The sequence below is a fragment of the Camelus ferus genome, chromosome 4, assembly GCF_009834535.1.
Source record: "Camelus ferus isolate YT-003-E chromosome 4, BCGSAC_Cfer_1.0, whole genome shotgun sequence".
NCBI classification, from domain to species: Eukaryota; Metazoa; Chordata; class Mammalia; order Artiodactyla; family Camelidae; genus Camelus; species Camelus ferus.
This window is the reverse complement of record NC_045699.1, coordinates 10556849-10579710: the sequence shown is the minus strand read 5'-3', so window position 1 is coordinate 10579710 and position 22862 is coordinate 10556849. Positions and strand designations below refer to the sequence as shown.

The window sequence follows — 22862 nt, the reverse complement described above, 5'->3', positions numbered from 1 at the left end:
ACATCCTCACACACTTCCTATCCTGCTTTCCTGCTTTTCTCCTTAGCATGTATCTCGAGCACACATGTTTTGCAGAGAACATCAACTCCATGAGAACAAGGACTTCTTTTAATCTTATTTGTGCCTGTATCCTCAGTGCTAGAATGCTGTCTTGCACGTTTGTAGGCTTTCAACCGAAGTCTGCCAAGAGAACGAAAGGGCTGAAGGCTCTGTGACCCAGTCAGGACTCATCTGAGCCTGACATTGGAATCAGAATCTGCAGGATGTTATGGGCAATGGGCCTAGTGCAGGTCTGTGGCAAAGCAGTGGACAGCAGGCAGGGGTTCTGGATGTCCTGCCTCTGAAGCCACCTCCCAGGGACATGAGGATGCCAGAAGGCTGAAGTGGTCAGTGAGGGGCAGAAGAGGGTAGGAACCAGAATCCTGGGGCCTGTGTATGCCTCTCCCACCTGTGACTGAGGCCTTAGGATCATACTGCTCTGGAAGACCAGGAACAAGAAAGGCCATATTCCTTGTGTCCACAGGGCCATTGAGGCTGAAAGAGGTGAAGAGACTTGTCCAGGGTCACAAGGGGAGGCAGATGGCTGGCCTTCCAGCTGTGGGCCCTTCCATAGCTACTCCCAGGCTTGGTTCCCTGCCTCAGAGCCTCCCACTATGGGATGTCAGACACACTCAAGTCTCTCCTTCCTCCCTGCAGCCCCAACCCTGTGATCTCAGCAGGCCCCACCACACCTGTCACTCTTCCTACCACCTGTTCTTGCTATTCCTTCTTCATCCTTTAAAATACATGATACCTACAAATGCATATGTATCAGTTATATGTTAAAAGCACAAGGATATAACAAATCCACAAATTTACCCAACTCTAGAACTAGAAAATTATTAATAGCTTGCACGACCACCCCTGTGCTCCTCCCCGTCTTATCCGCCATCCCTGTCTCCCTGAAGGAACTGTCTCTTCTTTTTGTTTTTTAAAGTGGTTTTATCACATAAATGCACCCAAGGAATATATCCCTTTTTGCTTGTTTCTCAGTGGTGTAACTGGTGTCACACTGCACTGCTTTTCCATTTTGTTGCAGGTGGCTGTTGTGCCTTAGTTTTCACTGATGTGTCATTTTCTGCTATATGTGACTGGACTGCAGTGTAAGTATCTATTCCCCTGTTGATGGACATTTGAGGTGTTCCCAGTGTCCCCTGACCACCCACCTTGTGTCCCTCGTCAGCCAGACCACTCCACCTCACAGCTGCCTCTTGGCTGTGCTCCCAGGACCCTGCTCACTGACCCCCCTTTCAGCACTCCTCGGCCTCAACTGTATCAACAACAACCACAACTTCCCCAATCCCTGCTTCAACTCTCTTCTGAGTGCCAGGACGTATAAAAGGCATGATGGTTTATTGAGCACTTACTCTGCACCAAGTACTAGCATTGTACATGTTTTATTTCACTGAATATTAACAGCAACATAAATGGTAGATAATATTATTAGACCCATTTTACAAATGAGAAAACCGAGGCCCAGAGAAATTGAGTTACTTGCCCAAGACTACACACCTCTTACTCAAATCCCATAGGCAACTCAAACTCAACATGTCCACAGTATAACTTATCATTTTCCTCTTCAAAACAGTTTATCTCCCACACTCCACACTCACTGGTAACATGTCCAGCACCTCAGGGCCAAGCCAGAAACTGGAAGTCAGCCCTGACCCCTGCCGCGCCCCCACCTACTCCTTCATCCAGTCCGAACCCAGGTCCTGCGAGTTTTACCTCCTTGGTAATAGGCGAATCCCTTCTCTCCTCTCTGCCCACCTGGCACTGACCTGTTAGCTGGCCTGCTGCTTCTCCTAGAGAAGCCTCCCATCACACTCCCGTGCAGGCCCCAGTCTTCCCTCTTTTCCGGCATCCTGAACACTGCAGCTCAGGTGCGCATTCCTAAATCTCATCTCACCATGTCCCCGCCTCCTCTGCCCTCTGTCTCCTCAAACTGTAAGTTGCAGAACCAGCAAAAAGGAAACCCCCCACTCCCCATTCTGCTTTGTCTCCTCCTCCAGGAAGCCATCCATAGCCTCAGCCCCAAGGCTGGGCTGTGAATAACCCATGAGCCCCACAGGCAGCCCCCTCTCCACCACTTAGCTCCTTCCTCGTGATCACCTGTCCCCATCAAGCTGCGTTCCTCAAAAGCAGAGACCTGGCCTTGTCCACTATGGCATCTCCAATGTCTTGGCAGGGCCTGCACACAGGATGTGCTCAATGATTGTTGAAAGGCTAAATACACAAGCAGTGACAGGAACCATGGGTGATGCTGCCTTCTGAGTCCCAGAAAGCAGGATGATTCCCACCTGGCCCTGGAGTTGGTGGACTCTGGCTGCCCCATCTCCACCCATCCTCTGCATCTGTCCCTCTGAGCCTCATGGGGCCATTTCCTGTCCCTACAGTTTTTGGAAGGATTTTCTAACTCGGAATTCCTTACTGTGGGAGAGCTCTGGCCCCAGGAAGAAGGAAGAGGAGGCCAACCTCTTACCTCCTTTCAGTCTACATCAGGCATTTTCCAGCGTGGGGGTGATTTTGCCTCCAAGGGAGAGAAATGGATTTTTGGAAGGGAGAGATTTTAAAAACCTTACTTTTTTTGTATAAAGCAAAAATATATGTACAGTACATACACAGATATACAGTATATCTGTGGTATTAAAATACCATGTGATTAAGAAAAACTATATAAAAGGCTCCGTAAGGGAGCAGTAATGAAAAAAAGGTTGAGAAACTCTGATCTACACACTTGAGCTTTGCCTTTCCTGGTCCAAGGACTGGTCAGAACTGAGGGAGGATCTGGAGTCCTATCTCAGGGCGGCTCAAGGTATCCCCAGAGCTGACCCCCACCAGCGAGCTGGTGTCCTTTCCCTCAAATCATCCCCTCGCTCCCCTGTGCCTGAAAGTCCACCGTTCAGTGTCCAGCATCCTATGATCTCCTATTCCTGTGGAGACCGCAGGTCAGACCTTGGGCTTTCCCCCACTGGGGGCGCTTCAGCTCCCAGGGCTGGAAGGAGCCGGAGGCCTCTCAGCTCTATGCTCCAGCCTTGGGCTGCCGCGTAACCCTGGTGCTCCTGGAGGAATTCGGGAGGGAAGCCCAACCACAGGAGGCACCCAGAAAGCGGGGGTGCCACTGTGGGACAAGGCTTTCTTTATTGGGATTAGGATGGGGACGGAATCACAGATAATCTTACTTAGAGGTGCTCTAGGTGGATGGAGTCTCTTAAGGGTGGGGCAGCCTGGACTGAAGGTCTGTTGTCAGGCGATACAGAGATGGGGGTGAGGGAAGAGGTCACAGGTAATTGAGGCATGGTCGCGGGCAACACAGGTGTTCTGCGGTCTTCATATGACGTGGTGTTCTCCAGTATCTGGGGCTCCCGTGGGGTGCTGGAGCCAATGAAGACTGCGTAGATGATGGCACCTAAGTAGGCACCCAGGGGTGGTGCCACCACTGGCACCCACCACCAGTCCTTGGCCCTGCAGGCAAGAGGCAGAGGCCTGTTTAGGGGCTGACACCTAATGTGGCACCTACATCCACCTCAGGCCAAGACAGGGAGTAGGGCCTGAGAGTAGAAGAGTAACCCTCGTCTTAGTTCAGAAGTTTCCCCTGCGCCTGAGCCCTGGTGAGTTTCAGCCTGATTCAGGGACAGGAGCAGGTCTGGGGCAGGGGTGACATTCTGTCCAGGAGCCGGGTCTGCATCAGTGCTGGTCTGGAAGAAAGTCAGGATACACTCCTGCCTCCCCAAGCCATTGGGAGCTCTACAGGACCCTCCTGGATTGCTCCACCCCTCCACATGCAGGGAACCCACAGAAAACTTGCAAGAATGGGCTGGGCAAGGCAGTACCTGAAGACCTGTATGCCCCAGCCAGCAACGTAGGTGAAGAAGCGGGGAGGCAGGTCCCGGGATGGGTTGATGGCATATCCTGAGTTCATGCCCATGGACACTCCAATGATGACAACAAGGATGCCTGTCACTATGGCCTGTGTCCCTTGCAGTGGTGGGTTGTTCCCCTTGTCCGTGATGGCTGAGAGACACAGCTGAAGCATCCCCGTCACTATCACCTAGGGAGCAGACATCGTGGCAGCCACCGGGGGCCCCTAGCCAAGCCACGGGGCCTCAGCAGTGCCCCCAGCCCAAACCCACTGGCAGTGACATGTCTTGCTACAGTCCCCATCCAGAGTTCTTGTCCTTTCCATCATGAGGGGCTGCCTGCTGGCCCCTTCCTGGGGGGTGGAGCTTGAGGAGGGTCACCCACCCTGGACCACTGACCTCATCCAGGAAGCCCCTCCACAACGACATGTGGTCAGGAAGGTAGGTAGCAAAAATGTTAGCAGTGGCTGTAGGTCCGGTCACTGCCAGCTTTCCCTCCGAGTATTGGATGATGGAGGCTGTGGAGACACAAACTGAGTGTGAACCTGCCCCCAGCTAAACCCCACCACAGTCCCAGAGATGTGGTAGGATGGAGGGTGGGGAGGACCTCCAAGACCCTTGTCTCCCAAACGTTTTCACAAGGCTCAGACACTGAGGTCAGATCTGCCCATGTTTCAGGGGAGGAGGCTGAGGCCAGAGTGGACAACTCAGGGCAGGACACTCACTGTAGAAGAGGAGGTAGATGGTGGCAGCAGCCAGGAAGGAACCCAGGAACTGACCCAGAACGTACACGGGAAACTTCTTCCAGGCCATGCGGCCTAGTGCGCAGCTGGTGAAGGTCAAGGCTGCATTCATGTGAGCCCCTGCCGGGAGGGGCAAGCGTGTCGTGTCGGGGTAGAAACAGACAGCAGTGATCAGTAGTACAAGAGCAACAACAGTAATAATAATGGCTAGCATTTATGGAGTGCACTTGCTCACTCAGTCCTCACAAGGACCCCATGGGGCAGGGACCACCATTGTCCATTTCACTCTTAAGGGAAGTGAGGGATGGAGAAGTTAAATTGCTTCCCCAAGTTGACCCAGCTGGTAAAAATCGTGAGTCAAAGAAGCTCGTGAAGCATCTGGGCAGAGGAAGGGGGCTCAGGGTGTTCTCCCTCCAGGTGACCTCTGAGGGCAAAGTGTCAGTTGTCTGGGAGAAGGGGCTGGCTGAGGGGGCAGGAGGAACCCAAAGGGAACACTGGCCTTGCCTGTCAGGCGGGGCCTGGCCCACTCACCAGAGATGTTCCCTGCCAAATGCATTCCCATGGTGACTCCGAAGCCAAAACCCAAGTTGACACCGAGGTAGCTCCCCATTTTATCTCCTAGAACCATGTGGGCCACGGCACCAAGACCAAACACCTGTGAGAGAGGGCCTCTGAGGGGCTGCCCACCCAGAAACCCCAACCCTAGAGGCAGGCTTGGAGCTCAGCTGGGGCTCTGCACCCTCATGCACTCGGCCTCCCCAGCACTGCCCTTGGAGACCATCTGCCATGCTCTCCTCCTCCAGAGACTTCCCTCCTCATGACCTCTCCCCTGGCCCCTGCCAAGGCCTTATGGCTCTCAGGGCTCTTATGGACACATCAGGCCCCTGGGCCCCAAGCCCACCTGAAGTTCCAGGAGGAGGCAGGGCTTCCAGGAGGGCAGGGCTGGTGTGGGTTGAACTCCTCAGAGCATCTCACACTTCAGCCTAGCCTGAAGGAAGTTTCTTCAAGGGATCTCCAAACCTCATGTCTGGACTTGGCCATGACCCCTCAACCCTCACTGCCAGCACCCCCACCCCCACCCTGCCACATCAGCTCTGGAAGCCAGAGGGGTTCTACTTCTGTCCTCAGCAACAATTCCACTGCCCTTCAGTGTCACTCCTGAACGCCTAGCTCTTGCCCCTCCCTAACTGCTGGACCTCCTCAGATGACCCCTCTCACTGATCCTCTTCACAGGAAGCTTAGAGGCCTGACAGGAGGCCCTCACTCAACCTCCCCCAGCCACCAACACCCACCTGCATCTAAATCTGCCTTCCCCTTCAGCTCTGGCTCCTGCGCCCGCCTCTTTCTCCTTCTGCAGAGGCCTGCCTCTTGCCTGCATCTTCTACCCTCCCCTTGACTGGCTCCCATAGACTCAAGTCTCTTCCTTCCTAAAAGTAAAGCTTCCCGCCTTAGCCTGGGCTCCCTGTCCAGCTGTGGACTCCTGGATGCCCCCTCCCAATGTCAGTCAGTCTCTGGGAAGGACCCGCTGGCTGGCTCCCTTATCCCTTCCCTTGCCCTCCCTTCTTAGCCTGGCTTCTGCTTCCACCTGTCATGGACACCCAAGCTCTCTGATTCCCTGAGGTCCCTTCAGACATCATCTCACTTGACTTTGCTGACTTTCACCCTCCTAACCACTCTGTGCTTCAGGAAAGTCCCTTCTCTTTGGCCTCCATGACATCTCTCTCTCCTGGTGTCCTCTGTAGCCTCCCCCTCTCCACAGTTCCTTCCCACGTTCTTCTTCCTTTATCTGCCTCATAAACACAGATGATCCCAGGGTTCCACCCCTAGCCCCTTTCACATCTCACTCCTGTCACTATTCCTGGGTTTTCTTACCAGGGCTATGACTTCAAATATACCTGATGCACTAATTCCCAAAACCTCCACCTGGGGGCCAGATTCCTATTTCCAAATACCCACTGGAAGTCTCCGTGTTCCCCAGGCATCCCAGGCTCTATGTTGAAAGCTCACCATCTCTCAGATAATGTGATCCTCATCCCATGTTCCCCATCCCGTTTGGCCAAGCCGGAAGCTTAGATGTCCTCTCCCTCCTCCTCCACACCCAATCAGCTCTGCTTACATTCTCCCCAGATCTTACCCAGTCTCCTCCTTGCAGCCAGAGTGACCTAACACAAAAATCTGATCATGTCTGCCTTTTGTTCAGAAATTCACTGGCTCCCTTCCACTTCTGGGATAAAGTCCCAACTCAGTAGGCCACCACTTTAAGACCCTTTATAATTTCGTGCTTTCTACCTCTCAGTTTCCTATCTGCTCCAGTGTTCTCTATGTCCAGCAATAGTATTACCACTAAATAATGATAAGCATTTATTGAGCACTTAGTATGTGTCAGGTACAGGTAAGCAAGTTCTATCACCTCCTTTAACCCTTATACCAACTTGTGCACTAGGTACTATGATTCTCCCCATTTAGTAGATGGGATCCTGAGGCTCAGAGAAGTTGAGTGGCTTGTCCAAAGTTCACATCCTGCACACAGTAAGCCAGTTTTTGAATCTAGGCAGTCACCTATACCAGACAGTCTCAGACCAAACAACCACAGTGTTCCCTGCCTGCCTCGCTTTCTCCTGCCTCTGTGCTTTTGCATATGCCATTCCCTCCATCTGGAATACCTGACCCAGATCCTGAAAAAATTGATAGTCTACTCTAAGGCAATGCTCAGATGGCACCTCCTCTGAAAGGTCTATGTGTTTTGGATGTGTTCTCTTTGAGGGACCTCTAGATGTTCAGACTGCTGGAAATCAGTCTAGATCTGTGTCATCTAATATGATGGCCACAAGCCACATGTGGGTATTATATATTTAAAATGTGGCTAGTTTGAATTGAGATCTACTGTAAGTGTAAGGTTTTAAAGACTTACTAGGAAAAGGAGAATGTAGAAGATTTAATAGTTTTATACTGATTACATGTTAAACTGGTACTATTTTAGATATATGGGTTTAAATATAATAACTATTAAAATTAATACCACCTGTCACTTTTTACCTTTTTAATGTGACTGCTAGAAAATTTTAAATTATATATATGTGGCTCATATTGTATTTCCTTTGAACAACAGTTCTAGAGTTTTTGAAAAACGAAAACCTAAAGAATTGTGGACACAAGGGCTACAGTTGAAGCCACTGGGGAGGATGAAGACCCCTGGAGAGGGCGCAAGGTGAGTAGGCAGCTGAGGGCTGAACCTAGGGCCGCACATGAGCCCTTATGGGCGAGCATTAGAAACCCCAGCTGGAGCAGCTGTTGAAATGGAAGAACAAAGAGAGAATATACCCTGGACGCCAGGGAGAAGCAGTTTCCCAAGAAGGGTGTAGCCCACACGGTCACGTGCAGCCTCTGGGTCCAGCATGAAGGCCTAGAAACCCCCCTAGTAGCGTGGTGAGCACTGCATCATCAGGCCATGGGGACAGAAGCCAGGTCCCAGGGAGTGTGAGGTGAGTAGGTGATGAGGAAGAGTTGAAGGGACCAGTACAGACATCTCTTTGAGAACCTGCCTGAGAAGGGAGGGAGAGAAAGTGTGACAAATGAAGGGAGACTCATGAGGTACAGGGAGGAATGTTCTATGTTCTGCTGGTTTAGGGAGAGAGACTTGAAGGTGTTAAGATTGAGAGAGGGAGGCGATGAAGATAAAGGAGAAAGAAAAGGACGAGCAAAGAGCCTGAGTAGCTGGGGAGGTGGGGGCACAGGCGCAAGCGTGGAAGGTCCTGCATGAGGGAGGGGCCCCACAAGAGCCAAGGGGGACATATGTGGATTCGCAGAGAGGTGAGGTCTGGTGGGTGAGGAGCCGGACACAGGAAACCCGCCTGATGATTCTGTCAGGCTGGAGACCAAGCCGTTTGCTGATTTAAAAAAAAAGTGGCAAGCAGAGTACAGAGCAGCTTTGGAGAAGTCTGAGAAAAAGTGAAATAGCCTGGAGAGGGTAGGGGAGAGGCAGCTGAGCAGGGCCCACTGGGTCCTGCAGGAGCCCCAGGACAGGGCCAGGGATCCCAGATGTGGGCCAGCTTAGGACCAAGGGTACGATTAGGCAGGAGGACAGGAGCAGCTGGGGCATGAGGGTGGCGAGTGGGACCCAGCCAGACTGACAGTCTTGAGGGGATCAGGAGGTGCAAGGACTGGAGCAGGCATGGAGGGTCTGAAGACCAAGGGTCCCTGTGTCCACATAGGAGCTCAAAACCACTTACTAAAAATAGTGAATGAATAAACCCCACATGATCTCCTGTGTCACGGTTGCCAACTGGCAGTCCCTGGACCTAATCCATCCAGCACACGTTTTGTTTGGATAACTTGGTTTCGACGCGTGGAAGTTTCAGCTTCTCTTGCAAAATCAGGAGCTCTGACAACACTGGCCTGTGTTCCGCAGTGCATGGCAACAGTCAGCCAGAGTAGTGGCAGCCACGTCCTTGCCCAGGTCGGCACTCTGCAGGGATCCACAGTCCCCACCACTCTGAGGTGACTCTGGCCCCAACAGCTTGTGAATTTGCAACCCCTGCCCTATAACTCACAACTACAGCAGGTTTTCCAGGGCCCTGGTGGCCCAGTTCCTCCCTTCTCTGGTCAGTGAATGTGGTCCAACGTGTCCAGATCCCTCCATTAGCCATAGGCCCAGCCTGGAGGACGACACCCCTGGAGTGGAACCGAGTGGAACAGTCTGTTTCCCTCATCGTGACTACAATAAATGAGGCCCAAGGTCACATTAGCTTTTCTGATGAAGCCGTCACCCTGATGACTCACTGAGCTTCCTATCGGCTGAAAAAAACCCCACTTCTTGGCACAGGCCTGACACCTAAAAATAACAACAACACAATGTCCTGTGTGACTTTAAACCTCACAAAGTTCTTTTACACGTGTTACTTCCCTTCAGTTCTCTGAATGGCAAGTGTTTGTGCTCTCAAGGGAAACCGAGTCCTGAAGAGTGGTCTTGAACTGCCCAAAGCCTGGAAGTGAGAGTCTTACCTCAGCTGGGGGAGAGTTAGAAACCCACAGCTAAGCTAAGGGACAGAGCATAGAGATGAAGTGTCAAGACTTTAATATAGACAGGACTGGATTTCATCTTAACTTGAAATGTGACCTTGGGCAAGTGACTTTGTCTCATGGAGCCTCAGTCTCCTCATCTGTGAAATGGGGAGAATAATAGTACCTTCTTCACAGGGCTGTTGTGAAGATTTGGGAAGATGCTGCCCTTAAGGGCTTAGCATTATAGTGCCTGGTATGCAGTAGGTACTCAATAATAATCTCAATAAAAAGAAGAGAAATGTGAACGTGGGCAGTGGGCAGGCATGAATGCACATGGGCGGTGCCTGCTTTTCCTAAGAACTCTCCGAGGAGGCACCCTCCTGCCTTCACAGTTCCAAGGTCTAACAGCCCTCACGGGGCTGGAATGTCTTGTCATAAATGAATTACTTTACTCCGGATTAAGGCGAGACAGGATCCAGGTGCTGTCGTCAAAGCTCAGGAGGGGAGGTAACGGGGGATGAGGAGATGGTGAGAGGCAGGGAGGGGAGAACAACTGAGAGCACTTGTCATATCGACAAGCGACCAACACGTATGTCCTACACTTGTGCTGGGTCTCGGGCTCTTGGCCTTCTTCACACAAGTCAGCCAGTTTGATGTTAGTGTCTCATTTCCCACTGAGGAAGCTGAACAGTTCTGAACAGTTAAGATATTTGTGAAAGATCATACAGCTACAAGAAAGCAGAGCCAGAACTGAAACCAGCTCCAAAGCCCATGAAGGCCCGAATTCAACACACTTAATAATATCTGAGAAAACAGGCTCTGAGCCACAGAGAGCTCTGCCCAAGGCCAGCTGGTGACTCAGGGGCAGGATTGATCAGGGTAATAACCCAAGTGTCCAGAGTCCCCTGGGCTCCGTGGATCCCATTGTCTCCTACACTGGCTCGATGCACAGACACATGCACACACGCTCAGGCGCACTCAACCTATCTCACCCCCACTGCGTCTGGCGTGCTCCTGACCACCTTTTCCTCCCTTCCCAGAGGCTGGCCCTTCTTTTCATGGACCTGGGCCTTCATAAGGTGCAGACAAGCATGGCCACAGGTAAAGGGCAGAGGCTGGCTGGGTAGGTGGCAGGGCTGAAACAGGTGGAGGGAGAAGCAGTTTCCAAGAAATCTCACATCCCACTCACATCTGGTTTGTCTCATCACCCACTAAAAGAGCCCTTGCCGAGGTCCCCAGTAACCTCCATGTTGCCAAAACCTATAAAAAGATATCCATGCTCACCTTCTCTGGCCTGTCTACAGCTCCCCACACTGCTAACCACTCCCTCCTTGTGGACGCCCCACTTCTGTCACCTGCTCTCCCCCCACCTTCTCCTCCCACCGCCCTGGCCACTCCTTCTCAGGTCCCTTTGTGTATTCCTCTTCATACCTCAGGCCCTGTCCTCAACTTACTCTTTTTCTCCTTCTATGCATTCTCATTGGGCAATTTTGATAACTGCCATTCATATCCTGATGAACTCGAACTCTTTACTTCCAACCTAAGTCACTCTCTTGAGTTCCAGGCCTCTATAGCCAACCCCCCTGAGATTTCTCTCCAGCGCCTCAGCTGATCCCATCCAAACTGACCTCCCCTTGCCTTGTGCTGGGCTGCAGCCTCTGAAATGGCCCCATCAGTGCTCACTCCACATCTGCTGCTCACAGGTCTCCTTGGTTCCATCTTCTACCACTCCCTCAAACGTGTGCTTTCTTCTCCACCCCTGGATCAGTCACCACTCTCTCTACCCTAGGTCATTGCAACAGCCTCTTAATTGGTTCCCTTCCCTCCAGCTTTGCCCAGATTGCCCTTCCTGAGCCGTGCCTTCCTGAGGCCCCTTCCTCAGAGCCCACCCACCCTGTACCACCCACCCACTCACCATCATGACAAACGTGCTCGTGAACTCGGCTAGGAACTCTCGCACCATCTCATTCTGCATTATTTCTTGCATCCTTCTTATCGTGGGTGGAGTGACCATCCTGGAGTTGCGGGTAGACCTGAAGCAGCAGCCCAAGCCCATGGGCAGAAATGAGACTCAAGCACACTGACTGTCCATCAGCCCTTCAACTCATAGCTGAGTTAATGGGTAACCCAGTGGCCTCTCCACACGCACCTCTTCTTGCCCAGGGCAGCTGGTACTGCTGCAGTCAGAGACACGTGAGAGCCACAGGGATGTGGAGAGGGACTGGGGGTAGACGGCCAGGCCATGCCCCTTCTTCCTGCTGGTGGGGACTGGACCAGTAGGAAGGGCACACCAATGAGGCCAGTTTGCAGAGGGGGGCAACTGCGGAGCCAATAAGCACCATCTGTGGTGCCAGTAAGGCTCAGGAGAAGCAGGTGGGAGAGAGCAGGCAGGAGAGTGGAGCTCAGTTGTCTGTCTGCCTGCCTGTCTGCAGGAGCCAGAGCTCTGAGGACACAGGCAAGGCATCAGGCAGGACCTGGCAATAGCAAGGCTCTGCAAACAACAGGGTGTGGCAAAGTCTGCTCCTGGGCTCTATAAACAGCACCAAGGCTTGAAACATACCAGGTTCTGCCAGAGATGACAGGGTCAGCAAAGTACACCAGGTTCTGCAGCCAGGTCAACACAAATGGGTGTTTGTGAGTGAGTGAATGCATGAACAAACGAATGAATGAATAATGAGGAGGAAGGATGGAAAGGAAGAACTGGGTCCAACTCCCTAGTGTATCCTCAGTGCTTAGCACAGTTCCGGGCACGTAGCAGATGTGCTATATACATTGTCGAATGAATGAAAACTGAGGGTTCATCTGGCTTACTCTTCACTAGATCCCCAGAACTTCCCACAGTGCCTGACACGTGGTAGATGCTCGATAAATGTTTGTTTCATAAGTGCATGACTGGATGGATAGATGAAAAAGTTAGAAGCTCTATCTTCTGTTGGGAGTTGGGGAGATGGGGCTCAAGTTTGGGGAAGGAGGTGGGGTCTGCAGGCTAAAGAGGAGGAGGAAGGGTGCAGATACATCTAAAAGCAGCCTTAGTGCTTGTCAGACTGCTGACTCTCCCCCATGTTCCATGCTGAGTGTCCCTCAGCTACCTCACCCTGCTCAGTCTTCCTGACTTTCCCAGCCTCATAGCAGCAAAGAGTAAGCAGAGGGAGTAAGAAATGTAAACCAGGCATGGATAAAACACCTTCCACTTTTCTGGCTGAGACCTCATGTTCATTTCTCACCCACCCTTGTCCTCGCTCTGTCCTGACTTCAGAGGAACAAACCTAGGGCTGAGCATATGAAGGGGGATGTAGAGTTGCCTGGACAGTCCTCTGGCTCCCAGCCAGCAGCAGCTCCCATGTAGCATCATATAAGGGTCACCTTTCCCCTATGACTGGCCTCCTCAGCCCTGAAGTAGAGCCTGAGGTAGGCAGGGATCTAAGAACAGTCCTGGGAAGGTACCACAGAGGCAGAGGAAAGGTGGACAAAGCAGGAAGTCAAAGACACCCAGAGAGCTGTGGAACCCTGACCCCTTCCTCCTCACTACGCAGCAGGCAGGACACAGTAAGTAAGTGACAAATAACCACCAAGGAGTCAATGAACCAAGGATTTATTGAATGCCTCCTATGCCTACTCTGCTCAGGCACTGTAGTAAAGACCACTGGCGTGATCCCTGCTCTTAGGAAGAAAAACGATTAACTAAGCAATTACTTATAAGTGTGAGGATTGCAGGGGGGCAGCAAATGACCCAGAGGAGAGAGTAGGAGATTCTTCCAGAGGGAGGGAAATTTAGATCGAGAATAGAAGGCTGGCCAGATGAAGGAGCATCACGGGAGGCCACGGAAAGCTCTGAGCATTGGAACGGCTTGGACAAAGGCTTGCAGCTAAGACAATGATGTGTAGAGGAATCCTGCAAGGATGCAGAGAGAGGAGGGAAAGTGGTACAAGAGATGCAGACGGCCTCATGACCCACATTAGGAAGTCTAACCTTGACCCAGAGGGTCACAGGGTGGAGGATTTAAGCAGGAGCACTTCCTCCTCTATGGAGGCTGGAGTGAGAGGAGTGGAAGCATGGTGAGCCATCAGGAAGCGTCACCATGGACAGGCTGAGAGGTGATGGCAGCTTGAGACAAGAAGTTGCAGTGGAGGTGACTAGAGGAAGACAGTCAAACGGACAGTCATGGTGTTTTATTAGAGAGGAAAGTGGAGAGGGAAGAGTCAGGGGTGACCCCAGGCTCTGGCTGGAACAGCAGAATGAGCTACATTAGGCAGGAGGGTGAGGAGTCCCCTTCCGGGTGTGGGGAGTTTGAGGAGCCCAGTAGACAGTTAGGTGGTGGTGACCAGTAAGGAGGCTACTGATCACGTGGTCTTGTTTAGAGATACACATCTGGAGGTCACCGAATCATAGATGGTCATCTGACCCATCGGCGTAGATGAGAGAGCTCGAGGAAGGGTATAGAGTGATAAAAGGGCATCTAATAAAACTAGCCTACAAACCAAGAAACTAACAGCCAACCAGATAATTACCTAAGTAATATCTGCTAACCACGGAACTAAATAGCTAACAACTCCCCAACCAACCCTTCAGCTAATCAACCTAGCCACTTAGCCAACTCACTGACTCTCCTATTAACCAGCTCATTTAATTTTCTGATCAGCCAACCAGCTATAAACTATCCAACTAACGTCAGGCCAACCATTTAACCTACTAACCAGAATTTATCCATTCAACATTTGTTGAGCATCTACTTATGACTCAGGCACAAGGGATACAAAGTAAAGCCCACCCTTGGTTCGCTTCATCTAGTGGAAGAAGTGGCTAATGGCAACACCATCAGAGGCAAGAAGCCCTGGGGTGGGAGGTGAGGCCTGCAGAGACATTTGAAGAATGGGCAGGTGGTGGCCTAAAGTGGCTGTGAGAGAGTAGGGTGGTGGTAGAAAGAATGGTGGGAGTGAGCACATCTTAGGTATTTTAGGAGACTGGGGACTTGATGTGAGGCACAGGGGACAGAAGTACCAAGGACAAGGACTTGACTTCTGGCTTGAGCAGCAATGGAGAAAAGGGTCCTTGACTGAGCTAAGACCACAGGAGAAGGAGTGGGCTTGGAGGGGTGGAGAAAGCTGTTTTCAATTGGGCCTCAGCTGCCTGTGGGACACCAGTGGGTCTTTGGAAACCAGGTCTAAGCCCAGGAGAGAGTCCTGGGCAGAGACAGCAGTGTCATCAGCACAGAAAGGGACCCATTCATTTTCTGTATCCACGAGTGCACAAGCAGACAAACATCCCTGCTCACGTGGAGCTGACAGGCAGTGATGAAATGTAAGTACGGACGTTTGTATGTTAGAAAGTAGTACATCCTATGGGGAAAGACAGACTAAGGAAAAGAGAGGTGGGGAGTGATTTTGAATAGGGCAATCAGGGTAAGCCTCATTGAGAAGGTGGCATTTGAGCAAAGACAGAAAGGAGGTGAAAGAATGAGCCGTGTGGATAACTGCGGGAAGAACATTTTACGCAGAGGGAATGGTCACTGAAGGACTCTGAGCATGTTTAAAGCAAAGGAATGGAGGTCACTGTGACTGGAATAAGGAGAGTAGGGTCGGGTGGGCAAAGGTCAGAGAGGAAACAGGCTCTAGGAACGCAGGGCCTTGGCCATTGCAAGGGCTTTGGCTTTGATTTCACCCCAAAGAGACCTGAGCCTGAGAGGGTGAGAGGTAGTGAGTTGAATTAAGTTGAGCAGTTCAGTCTGAGCCTCCCCTCACCCAAGGGCCCAGCCCATGCTTGGCTATGGGAGCAGGTAGGAGAAGCCTTTCTTCTGGGCCCCATGGGCTGGTGGTGAGTGGGAAGGAGGGGGTCTGGGCAGATCAGCTGCCATGAGGGAGAGGCTGAGAGTGGAGCAGGGAGGGCACTGGGGGATGCACTGGGGGACGAGAGGTTATGGTAGGGGAATGGGTAGGGTGCTTACCGCCTCTTCCTCTCTGTGTGAGTCATATTCTGTCTTTGAGATTTTTAGGTGCTGTGAAGCCAAAGAGAGGTCACTATGTCTGTGGGGCACAGAACTTGGCCCCTCATTCTCCTCAGACCTCAGCCCCCCAGGGGAGAAGCCAGAGAGATAGCTCCCTCCAGTGGCAACCCCTCAACCCAGCCGAGCTGGCAGGAAGGGAGAGAGAGGGGTGGATGTGCTTCAGCCAATGGGGAGAGGCCCTGGAGCCCCACCCTCTACCCACGCTGGCCTCGGGACCCCTGGCCCTTGGAGTGGGCCCTGCAGAGGTCCTCCTGATCTTCCCAAGTTTGCAGCCCAGCTTTGGACAGTGGAGAAGCCCACACCCTCCCCTCAGCAGCTCCATCCTCACCCATGCAGTATTATTAGCTTTAGTCTAACCTCAAGCTCTCTTGCTGCTGACTTAAACTGACTTTCCAGGGCTTCTTCCACCTTCTCCTTGCACACACATGAGTGCACGCGCACACACACACACACAATGAGGTCCTGAAAATTCATTTAGTCCACACACCCACCTGAGAACAAAGTCTACCCTCTCACCTTTCCTGAAAATTCCCCCTTGTGTTCCTGTTTTCCTCATAAATGACAACACAGAGGTAACCCTGGGGTTTCCCCATCCTGCTTGTCCCCCTTGTTCTCTAGCCCCTTCCCTCTAACTGCAGCACAAGTCCACATCCCTGGCTCTGACTGCAGAAACCCTCTGGCCCCAGCCCCAGCCTCTCAGGAGGGGGACTCCAGGGGGAAGACAGCACTCAAGTAAAGCCAGCAATTGACCTGTCTCTCTGATCTGAATCCCTTCTGCTTTGCTCCATTTTTACTGGTATCTACCTGCTCCTCATCCCACCCCCAGGCTCTGCTGACAGCCTAGCCCACACATCCTCCCAATCTCTGCTCCACCGCTAGTCCTCCCAACAGTCAACTTACAGATAAGGAAACTGAAGCCCAGAGAGAAAGAGTGACATGCTCATACAACGTAAGAGCTCAAGATTAAACAAAACGGACATTTAGGCCTTCAACTCCCAGCTACAGTTCCTTCCCCAGATAGTCCCACAGTCACCTCCTCCCCGAATGGTCTCCAGGGAAGGCCCCCATCCCAGCCCTGCCTGAAGCCTGACTCACTCTGCTTGTGTTTCCCAGCGTCCTTTTGCCTTGGGGGCTTCTCAGTTATAGCAGGTCTTGGTCTTGTCCTTCCATGACTGTCTCAGGCTCCGGCTGCAGCCCCAGCTAGGGCTCCACTGTCCCTGTGTCCCCAGTCTAGAGCCCGCCTCTCAGCCCTCCTCGCGGGGGCTGAGCACTGCTCTTCTCTGCTCTTCCAGGGGAGAGGTCAGTGGGGCAGGGGTTTGGCCTGTGTTACTTGAGCCAAGTCCAGACGCGCTGCCCAAAATAGCATCCCTTCTCCTGTCAGCAGCGCCATGGAGACCGGGCTCTAAGGCAGCCCTTGTGAGGTCAGAGGTGAAGCTCCCAGTGGGCGCTCAGGGCCTCACAGTCCCGGAGGACAGGCCTGTCTTCCAAGCCAGGTGTCCAGCCCAGAGCCAGAGGAAGCCCTCCTGGGGCTTCTGATCCGGGGGAAGCTTCAGAGGCTCCTGAGCGCCATCACTGTAGGGAGAGCTGCACAGAATGGGCATTGGAGGTAGAAAGTTCTGGAGATCAACAGCCAGGTGGAGGGGCTGGGGAGGAGACCCTGAGTCATTCCTAAAGAAGCCCCCATCCTGAAGGAGGTAGTGGAGACTCAGGTCCTGGATTCAGGGGCCTCCCAGTCTGAGAGGAAAGACACATAAGCCATTTTGCAGGGAAACCTCAGTCTAAGAGAGGAGGTAGAAAGCCAAGCCTGGTTCTCTGGAAGTTCTTAGTCTGGTGTCAGGGAGAAGTCTGGGCCTTGTCGTCTAGAAGCCCCCATCTAAGTAGGGGAAGGGGAAACCTAGGCCCCACCCTCAGGAAAATGCCTCCCTTGGGAACAGCAAGCAAGGCCTCTCTGAAGGAGCCAAGCCAGACCAGAATGTAAAGCTGCAGGTGGGGTGACCAAGGTGGAGTCAGGACCAGCTGCCATCTGAGGGGACTTCTGGAGCCAGGGCATGGCTGAGCCTCCAGAGATGGGCCAGTTTGGCATTTGAGCACATAACCTGGTGCTGAGAGAGAGGTTGCTGGTCTGCAGACTGTAAGGAGAGCTGCCAGGTGGAGTAGTGGATGGTGGGCAGTGGGTCCAGGAAGCTTCTGAGCCTGGCAGTCCCTCATTGTAGGAAGGTGGTATAGGATTTGGTTGCAAAGCCAGCTCTGGTAGCAGAACTGTCCTCTAGAGGGTGCCAGTATGCCGGGTCAGGTCTGGAACTTGCATTGCCTAGGTCCTCACCCCTACTTGCCCAGCAGGTCTCTCTGCAGGGAGAGGCAGGGGTAGGCTGCCCAGTCAGAGACCATCCTTAAGGAGTGAATTCTTCCACTGCAGGGCCATGGCTGACGTTCGGCCCCTCACTCCCCTCTACGGACTCCAAGAGGGCTCAGGAGGCTGAGTCCTCTATTCAGGAAGGTAGCAATGTACCCCTAGTAGTGGGGGACACCTGCCTTTATTCCCTTCTTGTGTGTGCTGTTGAAGTCAGGATGAGGTAAGGGTTAAAAGTGGAGATGGGCTCTTGAATGAGGTCAGAGATTGGGCAGAGTTGCATTGGGCTGCAGTCAGGCTGGTGAGGGAGGGAACTGGTATCCATGTTGGAGTCAGAGATCAAGCCCTGGGCTCATTTACTGGGCTGTGCACTGGAGACCCCAAAGTGAAGAAGACATAGTCCTGTCTGTGTCATGGGAGAGACAGATAAACAGCAGGTGACCGGGGATACACCGTGATAAGGTGGAGGGGATAAAGGAACAGCTAAGCCAGCCTGGAGGGGGACAAGGATCTTCCAGAAGAGATGGCAAGGGAGCTGAGTCCTCTAAGATGAGTAGCGGAGGATGTATGGTAGTGGTTATTTTAAGCCATTTGAAGCCCAATGGGATTGTGAGAGAATCTAACGCATTCTGGGAACTGTGAGTGGTTTGCAGAGGGCTGGAAAGGGGGCAGACCATGAAGGACTTTGTCTGCCAGGACATGGGGTCAGACTTTATCTTAAGGGCCTGAGGAGCCCTTGAAGGGTTCTAAGCAAAGAGAGGAGCAGAGTAGCCAATGGGGTCCTTGAGGGCCCAGAGCCTCCAGCAGGCAGGGGCACAATTGGGCCTGGGCTTGGGCTGGAGAAGATGAGGAGGAGGTGTCAGCCCCTGGGCATCCACCACTGGAATTTATGGGATTGCCAGAAAGCACAAGGGAGCGGGGCAAGGGGCGGGGTCAGAATTCTGGGCACAGGAGGATGACTGAGAAAGAGCAGGTAGGGAAGGAGATACAAACGCAGACACCAGGCTGCCAAGACGCCACGGGGATCGCAGGGAGGCTGTGGCCCCAAAGTTGAGTGCTGAAGAGAGACCAGCCTTGGTGAGCTGGTGGGATGGAGGATGGCCTTAGTGCTAAAGAAGTGGAGGCTGAGGAGGCAGAAAGTTCAACCGTGGAGAGACGAGAGGCAGCTAAAGGGACTGCAAGGCTGAGCATCAGGGTTAGAGTTGGGTCTAGACAGAACCTGAGGGGATCTCCAGGGCCAATGGGGATGGTGTGGGCAGAGAGGGAACACCTGGAATCCTGTCTTCACAGGGTGGGCTCTGAGTGGGCCACCAGATAAAATACAAGATATTCAGTTAAATTTGAATTTCAGAGAAATAATATTTGCAATATGTGAGACATACCTATACTAAAAAATTACCCATTGTTTCTCAGAAATTCAAATTTAAATGGGTGTCCTAGCTCTGGCTTCTTCGAAGACCCTCCAGATGCCTTGCACATTTACCTGGGTTTGAGCTCCAGGTGGGCATCAGATTCACTGCACAACCCTGGCTCAGTTCCTGCCCCCGGGCCTCTGTTTCATTATCTGTGAAGTGGGGTTGGAGGATATGCAGTCCTCTCACCTTCTTTTCGGCATCCAGACAGGGTCCAGGAAAAGATTTATGAAAGCAGCTGCTGACCATTAAGTCAAAAACTAATTTGGTTGAAATGATACATCAGTTGAAAATGAATTGGTAATACTGGTGTGCTACAGAGCAATTTTTGCAAACTTTGATGTGTCTTTAGGTGTTTAGTTTCTCTTTCAGCAATTGTTTAGTTTTCTTATTATAATTTTGCCTGCAATACACTACTTTTGCTAGTAAAAGGTCGGAAATAATCGAATGCTCATCAACCTCCCGTTTCTTAGTCACTACACTAAAAATCTTACAGTGTGAACTAGTGATTGGGACATTAATGTTCAACTTAACTGAAAATTTAAATATTTATAAACACATAGCCAAACAAGTCAAGCAGATATAATTGTCTACCGTTGGAGTGGAAATTTTTTTAAAAAGAGGAAACAAATGAAAAATCTCAGATCCTTTTCTTTTATTCACTTATTACCTAAAATAAGCCAAAAGAACAACTGCAAGCATTTTGGTAGGTTTCTTTCTTATCCTTTTTTTATGTATACACCTATACACATCTCCTCCCACTTTGTCAACAATAAACAGAACGAAACCTCTATAAAGTTTTGTAAAGTACTTTTTTCCACTCAAACATTAAGAATACCTTTCCATGCCAATAGGTCCACATCCACATCATATATGTGTCTGCAGCACAGAACTGTCTCCAATTTTAAATGTATCCAACTCTTCTCTATTATGAATAGCATGTGACACACACAATTGGCTGAAACCTTAGGAATGAAAATGCAAATAGAAATTTTAAAAAATCAGAATGAAGAAAGGAAAATGCCCAAAGATACTAAAAATTCCCAAATGCTCTCCAAGTATTGATGTGTGTAAAAAATGAATCATTTCAGCTATTTGTTTCAGTGAACATGCCATTTGATTAATCTATTTATCGTGTAAAGTGCTTTCAATCAAATTGTTTTCCGCTTGGGGTTTTCCAGACCCTTCTGAGACACAGAGTCCTTTGTATATCTCAGGAGCTGGTGGTATCAGTCAGAAGTGAGCTGCTCTGGCTGAAGAAGCAGGGATGGGGTGGGAGAGGAGTGCTGGTCCCTAGAGGAATCCTAGTCCCTCCGAGATCATCTGACACCTTGAAGATTCTCAGATGGCTCAAAAAAAAAAAAGACCCGTAAGTCTCACCCAGGTAAGTGTCCCCTTTCCAACTCATTATTCAGGTAGGGGAACTGAGAATCAGAGCAAGGTAGCAATTTGCCTAAGATCACTCAAAACTAGAACCTCCAGATCTTCCCCAGGAGGCCAGGTACCCAGACTAGAAGAACTGGGGGCCACACGGCTGGGCTGGGGAAGGGTAGGGGCACAGGCAGGACCCGGGATGGTCTTTATCCCTGACCCTCCCCCAGACTCTCAACCTTCCTCTTCAGAGTCACACATGGGCCTCCAGGAAAGAGTGGTCAGAGACTAAGGCCGACAGGGTCAGGGGGGCACAGCCCCTTGCCCAAGGGCAGACATCCTGTAAGTCAGGGAAACAGAACTCAAACCCAGGCCTGCTCCACTCTAAAGCCTTCATCAGGCTGTCTCCTTTGGCATGAGGTGTAGAACTCAGGCCTGTCACTTATTAGTATGAACTAGAGCTGTGAGGGCGGGCTTCCTGGAGGAGGGGGTGTCTCATTGAAAGAAGCTGAGAGATGATACTGAGGAAATTTGCATGTGCGAGAAGCATTTGTGTCTCTGTATATGTTTGTATGTGAACATGTATATGTGTGAACAAGTAGGTGTGTATGTATGTATGTGTCTGTATCTGATCTTAGATGTGAACACCTCTCTGTGGGCTCTCTCTCTCTCTCTCACACACACACCCACCCACCCCCACACACACACACACACACACACACAGAGTCGTGCACACTTGAGCATGCGCCCATTCCTCTGGGTTAATATTTTCCTGCCTGCGTCAGCATGGTCTCTGCCAGCGGGCATCTCATTGCAGGAACGTGCCCTATCTGATCTGGTCAGGGGCTATGGGCCTGGAACAGGGGGCTTGGAGTGGGCAAGGAGCCCATCTCAGCAACCCCTGGGCAAACTACTCCCTCTTCATTCTCCTGCTCAGCCTGAAAAAGGAGGTAGGCCCAGAAGTCCCGGCAACCCTGGTGTGATGTGACTACCTTGTCTCCCCACTCATACTGAGGGTTCCCCAAGTGGGGCAGTCTCCCTCCCTCCCTCCCTCCCTCCCGATTGGAGGACCAGCTGTTCCCTGAGATACCTTCCCCATCCCTGCTCAAATCCTGAGGCCTCTCCACATAGTGGGACAACAGGGAGTAGAGGCCATGAGGAAATGCTCAAAGGGTGCCCCCCTTCAGCAGGAAAGCAGCTTTGAAGTGACTGTGCTAGCCTGCGGGAAAGTGGGATTTGATTTACAGCTTTCCAGGAACACAGTGATTGCCCAAAGGGCCTGTTCCAAGGTCTGCGTGGGCAGGAACTTGGACACAGGCACTGAGCCCAGGAAGGCTTGATCGAACATGGGGATGCCGGGCCGGGTGGGGCCTCCTCGGTTCCCGGGCCTCTCCCAGTGTCAATGGAGGGTCCTCCCACGCCCACACGGGTTCCTGACTGGGAGAACTGGGGTACAGGCTGAGCCAGATTGGGCTGAGCAGGCAGATATAATCTCTTCAGCTCGGGGCATAGCCAAAGGTCCAGGGTGAGTCAAACCCAGGTGTCAGGGCTTCTAGCCCAGCTTGAGGATGCCCTAATGCATCTCTGCATGGGAGAGGCAAGGATGGAGCATGGAGGGAGGAGGACCACCTCCGCGGCATTTTTCCCCACAGTGCAGCCTTAGCATCTCCTCCCAGTGCTAGGGCCACATTCTGACTTTCATGGCCCTTGACACTTTTGCCTTTGTGGGCCCTTTCCTCCATAAAAAACTAAATTGAAATTGTATTTTAATGACTGTTGTATAAAGATGAATATATTTATGATGGTTGCACAGTAAAACAATTTCTTCAACCTACAAGTTCTTATTTTCTTATTTTAAAACAAACATTTTTTGTCGGCCCATAAATAGAACATCTTTCAGGGAAGTATGCCTGCCATGCCGTGTGGAGCAGTCAGCCCAGCACATCCTGATGTCCCTCTCACCACATGAATGCTGCCACCGCCCCAGTCCTGCTACCAGCCCAGTTCTCACTCCACTGCTCCAGAGCACATGACCCAACATCTCTCTCTTGTTCTCTCTCTCATGCATCTAACGGGCATCATAC

General features: G+C 51.7%; 1 protein-coding gene and 1 long non-coding RNA gene across 4 annotated transcripts; one reads left to right on the top strand and one right to left on the bottom strand.

The window, feature by feature from the left end:
- Positions 1-1420: 1420 nt before the first annotated feature.
- Positions 1421-16917, bottom strand: AQP7 (aquaporin 7). Of its 3 annotated transcripts, XM_006182738.3 has the most exons (8): positions 16741-16916; positions 15586-15636; positions 11559-11676; positions 5174-5297; positions 4625-4762; positions 4299-4417; positions 3873-4090; positions 1421-3504 (listed from the first exon to the last, which is right to left on the bottom strand). In XM_006182738.3, exons 2-8 carry the CDS (start codon positions 15609-15611, stop codon positions 3222-3224), a joined length of 1026 nt encoding a protein of 341 aa, XP_006182800.1. In that variant the 5' UTR covers positions 15612-15636; positions 16741-16916; the 3' UTR covers positions 1421-3221. The 3 variants fall into 3 exon arrangements, with proteins under 3 accessions (XP_006182800.1, XP_014413106.1, XP_014413107.1); XM_014557620.2 differs by lacking the exon at positions 15586-15636; XM_014557621.2 differs by lacking the exons at positions 11559-11676; positions 15586-15636 and having other exon boundaries at positions 16741-16917.
- On the top strand, positions 4643-21209 carry LOC116663059. The gene is made up of 3 exons (XR_004319112.1): positions 4643-4793; positions 16572-16576; positions 21199-21209. It is a non-coding gene; the product is annotated as an uncharacterized LOC116663059 (long non-coding RNA).
- The last annotated feature ends 1653 nt before the right edge of the window (positions 21210-22862 follow it).

Bases quoted from the DNA above. Each gene is read 5' to 3' on its own strand.
- AQP7 (XM_006182738.3), bottom strand. From the start codon at position 15,611: ATGACTCACACAGAGAGGAAGAGGCG. The intron at 5,298-11,558 runs GTGAGTGGGTGG...CCTCTCTCACAG, and splicing joins CGAGCACGTTTGTCATGATG to GTGTTTGGTCTTGGTGCCGT. The intron at 4,091-4,298 runs GTCAGTGGTCCA...TCTGCTCCCTAG, and splicing joins GGAGGGGCTTCCTGGATGAG to GTGATAGTGACGGGGATGCT.